Source organism: Carlito syrichta, unplaced genomic scaffold (assembly GCF_000164805.1).
Source record: "Carlito syrichta isolate Samal-C Ts95f unplaced genomic scaffold, Tarsius_syrichta-2.0.1 Scaffold255670, whole genome shotgun sequence".
NCBI classification, from domain to species: Eukaryota; Metazoa; Chordata; class Mammalia; order Primates; family Tarsiidae; genus Carlito; species Carlito syrichta.
Genome location: NW_007199766.1, coordinates 113,996 through 128,049, shown reverse-complemented (window position 1 = coordinate 128,049; position 14,054 = coordinate 113,996). Strand labels below are relative to the sequence as shown.

General features: G+C 42.6%; 1 protein-coding gene and 1 long non-coding RNA gene across 2 annotated transcripts; one reads left to right on the top strand and one right to left on the bottom strand.

Annotated features, from left to right (window-relative positions):
* Positions 1 to 2,069: 2,069 nt before the first annotated feature.
* LOC110595090 (zinc finger protein 141-like) lies at positions 2,070 to 11,537 on the bottom strand. Its single transcript, XM_021709556.1, has 2 exons — positions 11,361 to 11,537; positions 2,070 to 2,640 (listed from the first exon to the last, which is right to left on the bottom strand). Exons 1-2 carry the CDS (start codon positions 11,394 to 11,396, stop codon positions 2,362 to 2,364), a joined length of 315 nt encoding a protein of 104 aa, XP_021565231.1. The 5' UTR covers positions 11,397 to 11,537; the 3' UTR covers positions 2,070 to 2,361.
* A 497-nt stretch (positions 11,538 to 12,034) lies between these two features.
* On the top strand, positions 12,035 to 13,531 carry LOC110595089. Its single transcript, XR_002481601.1, has 2 exons — positions 12,035 to 12,278; positions 12,889 to 13,531. It is a non-coding gene; the product is annotated as an uncharacterized LOC110595089 (long non-coding RNA).
* The last annotated feature ends 523 nt before the right edge of the window (positions 13,532 to 14,054 follow it).

Here is a 14,054-nt window from a genome sequence, read left to right as displayed (position 1 = left end):
GCTGGAGTGCAGTGGCATGCTCACGGCCACTACAGCCTTGATTCGTTGGGCTCAGGTGATCCTTCCGCCTCAGCCTTCCAAGTAGCTGGAACTACAGGCACTCGCTACCACGCCCGGCTAATTTTTTGATTTATTGTAGAGATGAGGTCTCGCCAAGTTGCCCAGGTGGGTCTCGAACCCGCGGGCTCAGGCAATCCACTCACCTCAGCCTCCCCAAAGCACGGGATTACAGACTGAGCCACCAAGCCCAGCTGGGAGATGTTTTTCAATGGATACAAAATTTCAATGATAATTAAGTTTTAGGCAACTAATGTATAACATAATGACATAGTTAAGAATGATGTTTTGTTTGTTTAAAAAATTTGCTAAAATAATGGACATTATGTGTTATCCTTGGACAATATAGAAATGGGAACTACAAAAGCTATTGATATGTTCATTACCATAATTATAATCATTGTTTCATAATGTATAGGCATATCGAATTATGACATTATACACAATATATGGTTATACACTTATCTATGTATAAAAATTAGATGTTAATGGCACATCTATAAACACACGTACAGGGTGTACATAAATATGCATATATGTAGACTAGTCCTAATCATCATACTAAACAAAATAAAATTATAAAATGAGTTATTAAGAAGCAAGGTAACATCTGGGAGTTTAATATGTTCACTAATGTTCTACACGATATAGTATACTTAAGAATTTGGATATGTAGAAATAAACTACTAATCTCAGCTCATACTAAAAAAGAAAGATTAAGTAAAATAACAGCATTTATTTTATTAAGAGAGATAGTTTGTGTTCTGGTAGAACTATGGCATATGAATTTAAATAAAATCACATTGGAAACCTCCCTAGGATAGAAAATCATAAAGCAGAAAACATATAACATCTGTGTGAAGTTGTTAAAATTTTTCAATCAAATAACAAAATCACTACTCTCTAACATTTCCAACATGACACAAAAAGAAAACTTAAAAAATAGTTTGACAGCCAGGCTTGGTGGCTCATCCTGTAATCCCGCGCCTTTGGGAGGCTGAGGTGAGTGGATTGCTTGAGCCTGCAGGTTCAAGACCCTCCTGGGCAACTTGGCAAGACATCATCTCTACAATAAATCAAAAAATTAGCCGGGTGTGATAGCGTGTGCCTGTAGTTCTGGCTACTCAGAAGGCTGAGGCAGAAGAATCACCAGAGCCCAGCAGGTCAAGGCTGCAGTGGTCGAGAGCAGCCACTGCACTCCAGTCTGGGTGACAGAGTGTGACTCCAACTAAAAAAAAAAAAAAAAAATGTTTGACTTGGAGATTCTAAATAAATAAGCAGATTTTGCACATCTCCAAAAATATCAGGAAGGTAGTCAGATCATGCAGTCCCTAACATGAATTAAGTGGATTTTGATTTTCTCTATAACCTTGAAATGAAACCACTGAAGAAGAAGCAGAGATTTAGAGAATTTCAGAACATGGAATAATAGATGTCACTTTGTGGAACAAAGGAGAAATAATCTCAGACTTCTTAGAAACCTTTCCCATTGGTGCACACCACCTTCCCTGACAACATTCCAAGCTCTGTGTCATCAACTTGTGTCATCTGGCTCATTCAATCCCACCTATCTGAAGTTTTTCCTAATGTGCTGCATCTCCTCACATCCCAGGGCTGTGTCCTTTGCTCCAGACATGTGATCAGGTCTGGCTTAGAGACAGCAAGTCCTGTTTTATTAGAAAAAAAGTAACATGATCATTACTGGGGTTCCTCAATTACAAACCTAATATTGAGCTCTGTAGGGATGAGGTCTTGCCAAGTTGTCCAGCCTGTTTGAGAGTCCACGGCCTCAGGCAATCCACTCACTTAGGCCACCTATAGTGCTAGGATTACAGGCTTGAGCCACCGCTCCCTGACTTAAATGTGTGGGTTCTTATCTCAGTATTAGTGAGTCAAAAACTTATGGCAGCAATTCGATTGAGGTGTGGGCAACGATATTCTTTGTGAATAAATTTCTGGACTTACCACTAATACAGATAGAAGGACACAGGTCAATTCAAAATAGAGAATGCTTCATGTGAAAGTGAAACATCTTTAATATTTTTTATGTTAACAAATCACCAATTTTTCTTTGATAGTAGAAAACTGAAACTCATTCGTACAAAGCAGAAATTCCCAGGAAACATTCTACAAAGAAAGGATATGAAATTCTAGGTATGAAATAGGGATTGTGTTTTAAGACAGTACTCGCCTAGAAAAACCAGGTCTCTGTGGTTCTCTAACATCACCATCTGTCCTTTGTGTCCTTGCTGTGATCATTGCTACAGGGCTTGTTTCTGCTATATCTTGAGATTGACATTTAAGCTATAAAATTTTATAGCCTTTGCTTATCTCTTTTATTAGCCTTTGCTTATCTCTTTGTAATTGGAGGTCTGTTTCATCAGGTTCCTCCTGTGATTTACTAGTTTTTAACAATGAGGGATGTAAGGCCTCCAAGCCTACAAATCCTCTGGACTGTATGTTAAGGAGCTTCTCTGTCAGGTTCACAGGGAATTGCTTTAACAATACCCGCTGAGTAGGGTCCAGGCATTCCCACTCCTCTGGAGAGAATTCTATGGCCACATCCTTCAATGTCAAGAGCTCCTGAAAACAAGAACAACAACACATATTTACCAATTGACCATGCCTCTAGGTACAGCAAGCATGAAGAGAGCAGGATCCAGCTTGAAACATCTATCTGCAAAACCTAAAACAACCTATAATAGTTTGCTTGATGGTTCAGCCTGTAATCCTAGCATGTTGAGAGGCTAAGGTGAGAGGATTACCTGAGCCCTTGGGTTTGAGACCCACCCAGGCAACTTGGTGAGACCTGTCCCTACAATAAATAAAAAATTAGCCAGGCATGGTAGCATGCACCTGCAGTCCCAGCTACTTGGATGACTGAGGTGGAAGGATCACAGGAGCCCAGCAGGTCAAGGCTGCCGTGGTTGGGAACGTGCAACTGCCCTCCAGCCTGGGTGACTCCAACTTAAAAAAAAAAAAAAAACTTGCTTGACATAAGTAACTCCATTTTGTAACAGATCCTTCATGTTAACCTAAAAATAACCCCCTTACATAATCTTCCTGTAATTACACTGCACACCCACATTTCTATTCCCTTGGTGCTTGGAAGCTCCCTAGTACAAATTCTGTAACCATCCATACCCCTTCATAATTGAATGTATTGCCAAGAAATATTAATCAAACTGTACAGCTTATATAATTTCTGCCTCTAATCATTCTGTTCAGGCTGAGATTTTTTTGGATACTAGTCTGCTATCAGTTGCATCAATAAAGGACTCATAGCTGGGCTTGGTGGCTCAGCCTGTAATCCCGTGCCTTTGGGAGGCTGAGGTGAGTGGATTGCCTGAGCCCACGGGTTCGAGACCCGCCTGGGCAGCGAGACCTCATCTCTACAATAAATCAAAAAATCAGCCGGGCATGGTAGCACATGCCTGTAATTCCGGCTACTCGGAAGGCTGAGGTGGAAGGATCGCAGGAGCACAGCAGGCGAGGCTGCGGTGGCTGGAAGCGGCCACTGCACTCCAGTCTGGGTGACAGAGTGAGACTCCAACTCAAAAAATAAATAAATAAATAAAGGACTCATAATTCAACCCTCTCTGTGTGTTGGCATCCTTTCTCACAATCCGGCTATAACGTTTGGAGGCCCCAGTGAAATGAGTTGCCAGCCTTGCTCCAGCTCTCCCTGGCTTAGTGGGAAGGTGTAGAGGAAGCACTCCTGCAATGTTCCAGGACCCCATAACATCTTCTGTAGCTCAGAGGAAGTTGTAATGACTACGCACTTCACATTGCTTCAAAATTCCTGAGTACATCTGTGTTCTCCTGAAGGTAAGAGTCTGTTTAATCTGTATGTGGCCACAACTCTGTTAAGGAGGATGGAGTCTGAGGAGACTGCTCCTTAGACTCTATTCATTGATGCAAGAGATTGGTAGAACATTGTCTCCGTTTAGTATCTGGTTTGTTTGCAGTGTCTCGGTTTAGTTACTGATTTCTTTTTAGGTATGCACTTTGACTTCTGATTGCTTATGACATTGGCCCCTTTCTGTTCTTTGTGACCTTGCTGTGATCTTTGCTACAGGGCTTGCTTCTGCTACACCTTGAGATTGACATTTAGGCTATAAACTTTTATTAGCCTTTGCTTATCTCTTTAAAATTGGAGGTCTGCTTTTTATCAGGTTCCTCCGGTGACTTACTGGTTTTTAACAATGTGGAGTGTAAGGCCTCCAAGCCTACAAATCCTCTGGAATGTAAGTTAAGAAAATTCTCTGTCAGGTTCACAGAGAATAACTGAGTATGTTTCTCAGAGAACAAGCTCCAGACCCTCTGTGATATCAATTGGTAATGTTGGATGGCTCTCTAGAGGGTTTCTGGATGTTCATGTTACTCGAGTTGAATTTGGTTTGTTTGTTCTGTTTTTCTTTCTTGCTTTCCATTGGTATTGCTTGTTCAGTTCAACCAGTTCTAACTTAAAATAAAAACATCATTTAAACCTGCACAACTTTTATTGAACTGCCTATTTTGAAAAAGTTTAGCCATGCAAGCTGGATCCAAACGTTCAGAAATATAATTTAAATTTGAATATCTTAAAAATAATAATAAACTTATTACTGTTTCATATCTAAAATTTTAAAAAGGGTTATTAAATCTAGATTTGCTTAATTATGTTTACTCGTATACTTGTCTTATGTTTTGTCCAGCATGCTACCAACTTGGCTTTCAAGTAAATGAGTACTTACAAAATGCATTTATTTAACTTTAATAATTAATAATAATATAAAAATATATCTTTAAAACTGTCCACATAGATTTCATTAAATGTTATAAAATTACAAGTCTAGCCAAGACCAGGATAATCTGTTTATATAAATGCTATTGCTATAAGTATGACTAATTTAAAACTGCTGGTTCCAAATCACTAAACCTTCCAAATTATCAGTAAAATGCTAAACACTGATTGGCCAGAAAATAGTTTTCATAAGTAATTAAGCAAGTTGCATAAAATATACATATATAATTTATATATAATATAATATATTTATATAAAAGAATGTTTAGCTGTGAATTCTTCCTGCAATTTTTTTTTTTTTTTTTTTTTGAGTTGGAGTCTCACTCTGTCACCTAGACTGGAATGCAGTGGCTGCTCCCGGCCACCACAGCCTTGACCCGCTGGGCTCTGGCGATCCTTCCGCCTCAGCCTTTCAAGTAACTGGAAATACAGGTGTGCGTTACCCCGCCCGGCGGATTTTTTGATTTATTGTAGAGATGTGGTCTCACCAAGTTGCCCAGGTGGGTCTCCAACCTGCGGGCTCAGGCAGTCCACTCACCTCAGCCTCCCAAAGTGCGGAATTACAGTCTGAGCTACCAAGCCCGGCTGCAATTTTTTAAATGTCAAAATTATTTCAAAGGTTCATTAAGTGTCTGAGTTATGTTAAGTTAAAAAAAAGGAGCTACAATACCAAGAAAAAAAAAATACAAGGACAATAGAGTCCAAGCATGTCATCATCAATGATATGTAAAAATCAAGATAAGTATCACAAATGGAAATTTATCAAGAAAAAAACTTGGTATGTAATCAAATTAGTTTTTAATTTTTTCTCCTGTTCTAACTGCTGTTATGACATAAAAGATAGTGCCAATTTGTTAACAGCCATCTGTAATTGCTGACAGTTAACTGTAATTTTAATTTGTTTTTCCACCCAAACTTGCAAGTGCTCTAATAAATTTTATTTCCAACTTTACCATGTGCTAACACATTAATGTTAAATAACAGTACTGTTTGTTATATCAGGCTTGCTAAAGTTGTATTTTTTTTTTTTTTGAGTTGGAGTCTCACACAATCACCCAGGCTGGAGGGCAGTGGCATGCTCCTGACCTCCACAGCCTCTACCTGCTGGGCTCAGGTGATCCTTCTGCCTCAGTCTTCCAAGTAGCTGGAACTACAGGCATGCACCACCATTCCCAGCTAATTTTTTAATTTACTGTAGAGGTGAGGTCTCACCAAACTGCTCAGACTGGTCTTGAACCCGTGGGCTCATGCTATCCTCTCACCTTGGCCTCTTGTAAAGTTGTATGTTATGAACAAAAAAAAAATCACTTGTTGTGCCTAATTAGCACCCTCTTATGAAACAGAAAAGCTTTAAATGCTAACCACCTTCCATAACATGATAAGGTTTAAAAAACTGGCCTGCACCTAGTACATCTGCCAGATAGATGGGTACTTTATGTGAGCACAGTAAAAATGAGAACTGAACACTCTCACCTAGTAGCTGCATTGCAGTTCTAGTTGTAAGGTGTGAACAATATGTGCCTTGCAACTAAAACTATAATTTAGTAATTTTTAAAGGTTTTTAACAACTTTGCCCATTCATAATTATAAATAAGTAAGGACAGGTCATTACACATCCATGTGATCTGTTCACTCTAGGGCTTTGCATCAGACTGTCACAAAAAGAGAAATGGTTAAAAATTTTCATATGTATAGCCTTTTAAAAAATGAACTTCTAAGTTTTTTCAGCTAAAACAAAACAGTGCCAACATGGAGGGCAGCAGAACCAGAGGGACAAAGAGGCACCACAATTGGCAGTCACAATTAACAACCAAAGCTCCCAGTGCCCACCAAAAACCTGGTAAAAAACAAATATACTAAGGGGATAGTGTCCTTCGCTTATGGGTACAGTCTGTGGGGACACTGTAAATATAACCTCCTGGACCTTGTCTACTGTACAAGCCATTAAGCCATTGGGAAGCAGGTTCATTTTCTTCTGAAAATAGAGAACACTTGGCATAAAAATAATTGCCTGCAAACCTGCTAAACTGCCTGGTACTGGCTCACCATCACCCCAACACCCCCCAGGTAAGCCAGGATGCTGGATCCCAAATTAATTTTTATTTAACACAGGAGTCAGCCTTTTGGTCCTGACCATTCATTTTGAAATCATATAGTTTTATCCAAAAGAATTTTACCCTCTACACATCAGAGGGGAAAGAAATAGCCTTGGGACTGCTAGGACAAAAGTATGGTGTAGCCCAAGGACTATAGTATGGCCCAGCCCAAGGACTAAATTAAGGTCAGGATATAAAGACAGTAACATACTCATCTAAACAATTGGACAGTAAAAGGGTAGCCATCTTGCCTTTGCCCCCTAGCAACCACTGCTATGCTAACTTAAAACCGAATGAAATTACTTGTATGTTGTCTATATTTTTGTTCTATAATAAAATAACTGGGTATTTTACCAAAAAAAGGGACTGTATTTTCTATTAAATAATTTGCTATACATAATTTACAAAAAGTATTTCAACTTACATTAATAAATCAAAGGCACTGGGCTCGGTGGCTCAGCTGTAATCCTGTACTTTGGGATACTGGCCTGGGACAAGCTATATACATAAGGTTACTATTCCTCCATGGTGCCTTACTCACCATTCGGTGGCAAACAATCACCTATAAAACTATGACCAAACCAATAGGTCTATTGGCAGATATAAAAGATCCCCTGTTTGGTTGCCACCAGCCTCTGCCTGTTTTTGCCATCTGCCAACCAAGCCACTACCCTGGGTTCACCTTAACTCCTGAGTTCATCTCAACCACTTCCAAAACTGGCCCACCAATCCCCTAGTTTTTTCATATGTTAATTAATATACACCAGATGCCTGATGCCATTATTCCCCAGTTGGCCTCAGAACGCTGGTTCTGCTTAAAACCAAAACCCCCATATTATGTGGGCCTAGAAGTTGAAACTCCTATCATCAGCAACACAGAGAAAAGTAAATGATCTCCAGGAATGGTTCACATTACTCTATGTGACAGAACCGGTAAATCATCCTGCTTTATAACTCCAGATTTTAATCTAACAACTTCTCCAGTCTCTGATATTTGTAACTTATCCCTCACCCTAACCATGGCCGAATCCATGGCCTATGCGGCCCCTGCCAACACCTGGTTAGCTAGTTCTACAGGCCTTACAAAATGTGCTACTACCAAAAGCTTAATTAATCAGTCTACTTTATATATTACTGTTCATGTGCTACCTCAGGTTTATGCTTATAACAGTACCAAAGGAGCTCTTCTACTCAATCCCCCTTGTCTTCCAATTTCTTGTTGAAAACACACCTAGTACCTGCCTTAGTCGGACTAAGTCTAGCAGGAACAGCTGAAACCGGCACTGCTGCTCTGGTTTGTGGAGACTTGGGTCTGTCTAACCTTGCCCAAGAATTTGATGCTGACCTAAGTAACCTACAGTTTGCCATGGACAAACTCCATGAACAGGTAAAATCCCTTGCTAAAGTTGTCCTCCAAAATCATAAAGGACTAGACTTACCTTTTCTATCCCAAGGGGGACTCTGTGTAGCCCTTGAAGAAGCTTGTTGCTTCTATACCAACAAATCAAGGGGTATTAATATTAAGATTATTATTATGAGCCGGGCTCGGTGGATCAGCCTGTAATCCTCCCTTTGGGAGGCTGAGGTGAGTGGATTGCCCGAGCCCACGAGTTTGAGACTCGCCTGGGAAACTTGGTGAGACCTCATCTCTACAATAAATCAAAAAATCAGCCGGGCGTGGTAGCGCATGCCTGTAATTCTGGCTACTTGGAAGGCTGAGGCGGAAGGATCACCAGAGTCCAGCAGGTCAAAGCTGCAGTGGCTGGGAGTGGCCACTGCACTCCAGTCTGGACGACGGTGTGAGACTCCAACTCAAAAAAAGGACTATTATTATGATTCATTTACTTAGTTAAAATTGTGGGGCATAATTCAGGGCTAGGTATAAAAATATTCACCGTGAGGGTACCTTTATCAATGTGGTGTGACCCCCTTTCCCAGGCAGATATCTACTACTGTGAATCACAGCTCCCCACCCCCTTATCCCCTCCCCATAGTTTCCTGCCACTTTCAATCCTTTTATTATAGTAATATGTAGTTGTTCAAGGTCCACTTTTGGGTGAGAACATGAGTCAACACATTGACTCATAAACAACTAAAAGGAGGGAATAGAATATCTATCTGCAAAACCTATAATAGCATGTAATAACTTGCTTGACATAAGTAACTCCACTTTGTAACAGATCCTCCATATTAACCTAAAAATAACCTCCTTCTGTAACCTTCCCATAATCACACCGCACACCCACATACCTATTTCCTCAGTGATTGAAACTCCCTAGTTGCACAAATTCTATAACCATCCATACCCCTTCATAATCGAATGTATTGCCAAGAAATATTAATGAAACATAAAACAAGCTGATATGACAACTAGAATTATGCAATAAGATAATTTGTAACACAGAAATATCCTCTAATGCATTGAGTCTGAGAAAAAAAATGAAATAAAATATACTCAGTGTAGAAACTCTTTTTCTTTTGAGACCCACCTGGGCAACTTGGCTAGACCTCATCTCTACAATAAATCAAAAAATCAACCGGATGTGGTAGCGCATGCCTGAATTATACAGCATAAATTTGGACACTAACAGATATTTACATTTTTTAGTGCTATGTTTACCTCACACAAAATAAGTTGCAAATACTGCTCAGATGGAAAACTCCTAGTGAATTGGAAGGCCCGCATCAAATTTTATTATATACAACAATGAATTGAGCTGGGCTCGGTGGCTCAGCCTGTAATCCCGAGCTTTGGGAGGCTGAGGTGAGTGGATTGCCTGAGCCCACGGGTTCGAGACCCACCTGGGCAACTTGGCAAGACCTCATCTCTACAATAAATCAAAAACCAGCTGGGCATGATAGTGCACACCTGTAGTTCCAGCTCCTTGGAAGGCTGAGGCAGAAGGATCACCGAAGCCCAGTGGGTCGAGGCTGCAGTGGCCGGGAGCAGCCACTGCACTCCAGTCTGGGTGACAGACTGAGACTCCAACTCAAAAAAAAACCAAAAAAAGTGACATTCCTTCTGACCTGGGACACATTTACCTGAGAAGCAGTCATTTTTTCCCTTTTCCTCCTACTTCTCTGATATTTTTTCAGGTGAGATTATCTAATCAAGTCACACCTACATGCTGAAAATATGCCTTTATTTATTTCAAAATTAAATTGAAGCCGGGCTCGGTAGCTCTGCTTGTAATCCTGCACTTTGGGAGGCTGAGGTGAGTGGATTGCCTGAGCCCGCGGGTTCGAGACCCGCCGGGGCAAGTTGGCGAGCGCTCATCTCTACAATAAATCAAAAAAATTAGCCAGATGTGGTAGCGCGTGCCTGTAGTTCCAGCTACTTGGAAGGCTGAGGCAGAAGGATCACCGGAGCCCAACAGGTCGAGGCTGCAGTGGTTGGGTGCTGCCACCACACTCCAGTATGGGTGACAGAGTGAGACTCCAACTCAAAAAAAAAAAAATTACATTGAATGTATTTTTTTTTGTCAGAGTCTTACTACCCTCTCAGAAGCCCCATCACTTACTCTCCTGTGTGCCTGAGGTTCTCTTTTACGTGTGGATTCTTCCCCCATCTCCATGATGTGGACTTATGTTGTCCTTTGGGATAGTTTTTCTTCCTTCACAATTACAAGATCATCCAGAGAACAGAAATAATTTCTGACTTTTCCCCTCAAGAACAATGATGTGCCTAAAAATGCACAGAAACCAGTCTCCGAACTAAAACAGATTTCTTGAAAATTGCGAAATAAATAAAACTTAGACTTAACCTCAAATGGGACAGTCAACTGTTAAAAGTCTGACATAACTCTATTTTAGACAGAGGGGGGAACTCTGGTCTCTTTGCCAGCTTACACATAGATAAAATAGTTTTGAAATGCTGAAAACATGAAATAGACACAAGAATGCAGTCCCTCATACTAAGTCTGGAAAAGGGGGAGTATGTGCGCTAACTCTGTTTTGTTAAATAAAGGAACAGGGAGACAGTAAACCAAGGAGAAAGAGAATTCACCACTTTCCAGGACTCCTCTCATTGCCCAGATGTCTGCAAGTCTAAGTCACCTCTTGATCTCGGCCCCCCTCTGCTCCCCAGCCTAGGATAAAAATCAAAAAAAGCACACACGACTCAGGAGGGTTCTTTAGGATGCTGGCACCTCATCTCCTCGATTTTAGTGTCCCTACAAAATAAAGTCACATTCTCTGCTCCAATTCCGTGTCTCGACAGAACCGGGTCTGGACAAAAGGCCAATGACCCGCATGACAGACCTTGGAGATTGTCACCTAGATAATCCATATAAGGCAACTGAGAGGCTGTCACCCACCAGCAACTGCCCATGGTTCGGAGCAGACAGGAAGGCCGGTTTCGCCACTACTGGGCCATCCGTGTCCATCCGCCCTCCCCTTTCCGCATCCGCCCCCGTACCCACCATCTCCCGCATTCCGGGTGTCCCGGCATCCACCATACTGACTCCCCGATACTGCAGGTCACAAGGTGACAGAGGCTGAAGCGAAGATATATGACACGCATGGGTCCCAACGAAGAGGACAAAGCTGAGAGGATGACCCAGCTCTGTGAGCCGCGCAGGAGACGAAGCCGCTTCCTCACTTCCGGTTCCCATCTGATTGGCTAGTTCAGACGTCAGCGTTTGTTGATTGTATAAGACTCCAGCCCCCACCCTTTTTCTCGTGAGTGACAGGAGATGCGATCAGACCCAGCTGCGTGAGGCAAGAAAAGGTTGAGATTTCTTCCAGCACCGAAATGTGACGGGGAGGTGTAGGGGTGTGGCCGCTCGCAGGGCATGCTGAGAACGCTGGCGTCTAAATGTCTTCTGGTCGGTAGGTCCCGGAGCTGCGTGAGTACGATCGCAGTGTGTCCCGGGAGAGGTGGTGTCATCCTACAGTCCAGCGACCCGCCGACCCGGAGCGATGAAGATTCCCATCATGCCCCGAGAGGGGACCACAACCTTACTCCTCCCCTCCTTCCACCCAGACTATGGGGCAAGGAGAACTTTAAATGCGCTTTTGTCTCTAGAGTCCCTCCCGTTTTTTATCTCTTGTCAGTCAAGACCAGAAGGGCGGGGCCTGGAGTCTTGTCCAATCAATGGATGCTGAGGTCTGAACTGACCAATCAGATGACAGCCCGAAATGAGTGGGCATCTTTTGGGTTCTGATCAGGCCTTCCTCGCCTGCGCCTGCGCACCGAACTGGGTTGTGTTCTCAGCTTTGACCTGCTCTCCTACATCCATGCGTGTGGCAAGTCTTTGCTTCAGCCTCTGTCGCCTTGTGACCTGCAGGTCGTGGGAGTCTGTGGGGAGGACGCCTGGACACCCAGAAGCCGGGAGATGGTGAGTATGCTGGGGGTGTCCCGAGAGGGGACGGGATAGACCCGCATCCCCCTCATCCCCGAGCCTGCACCTCTCCCTGCTGGCTGCTCAGCATGGTCCCCTCGGTGTAGGTGAGGATAGGCCGGGATCCCGAGACCTTGTCCTGTGGCGACCTCACCAGTTTAGCCTTCCCCACACAGACCCTCTCCACGTGTTTGTGACCCACAAGGGTCGTGGGGAGGATCCGACCTGCGTGCAGTGCCCGTGGGGGTTTTGGGGGGGAGGTCTGGGTCTTGACCCCTCGCTCTCCTCTCCAAGGTTACTCGTAGCCTCCCTGACAACGTTAAGGGACAATTTCTCTCATTATGGCTGTGAAAAGCAGTACATTTTCACCTAAAAGTGTGATCGAGTCATTGTTGAATCTCGCAGGTGTATGCAAACATCCATTTCTTTTTTGTTTTTCTTAAGTAAGTGTCTCACTCCATCGCCCAGGCTGGAATCCAGTGGTACACTCACAGCCACCCCCGCGTCAACCTGCTGGACTCTGGCCATCCTAAAACCTGAGCCTTCCAAGTAGCGGAAACGACAGGCGTGCACTACCACACCTGGCTAATTTTTCATTTTATTGTAGAGACGCGGTCTCACCAAGTTGTCTGCGCTGGTCTGGAACCCACAGGAGCAGGCAATTTACTCCCGTCGAACTCCGAAAGTGCTGGGATTACAGGCTGAGCCACCGATCCCGGCCCCATTACTTTTTGTTGGAAGAGTGAAGAATTCTGTTATCTGGATTAGGGTTTTATGGTAAATTTTATGAGAAAAGCTTGGCAACTACAAGAAGTATTCACACATGGTTGTTTACAAAATGACTTGTTATCATGGAAGAGATATTTACATGTTTATTTTCTGAAAGAAATACACATTTTTCTGATGTTGTTAAGGTTAGTAAGGTATCTTACAAGTGTTTGCCCTTCATAAGCATGAACACTGAGTTAAAGAGATTTTGCACTGAGTGTTTTCTCATTTGTATCTAACTGAGCAAAATTAACCAGGTCTGATGATTCCAAGTCACAGTCAGTCATGATCCTGCAAAAGAAAGTCTTTAAGGCCCAGTAAGTTCTTCCAGGGGAGACTCTTCTACATGTGTGCCCATGTTTACAGCAGTCATGGAAGGAGCCCGTGATAGTGAGAGAAGCTGCTGAACTCTGGAAAGCTGTGGGTTTGCAGGGAGATGTGTCCAGGGTTGGGACAGAAATAAAGGATGTGATACTGTTTCAGAAGGTGTAATTTTTACTGTCCTGGGGCTGTTTCTAGACAATGTTACATAAAATAAATTTGAGTTTGGATCAAAATAACTTCATATAAGTGAGTATTACAATAGGGTGGAAACACCCCTTATAGACCTTTAAGCATTTAAACGTTTAGGCAAAAGTGGGTTTTCCTTCAAGGGGAGAAAAACTCAGAAAGAGGGTGAAAAGGAGAGGGCAGGATGAAAGGTGGCACCAGTAGATCTCAGGTCACAGAATTTCTCACTCTGAAGTCAGCCTGCTCTTAGGAGGGACATGAAGAGTGGTTTGTGTTGGCTCAGGCTTAGGGTGGGTTAGAGCTCAGGGATCTGGGAGAAGTAGGAAATCTTAGGGCAGTGCTTGACTTGCATGAGTTTTGTTCAGACTGCTGAAGACAAAACTGTTTATCTAGTTGTCTATGAGGCAGAAAATGGAAAAATGTAGTGTCTCTGAGTGGCTTTGGGGTAGGGAAAAGGCAGAACATCACTTAAGTCTTAATGGGAAAGAGGATTCT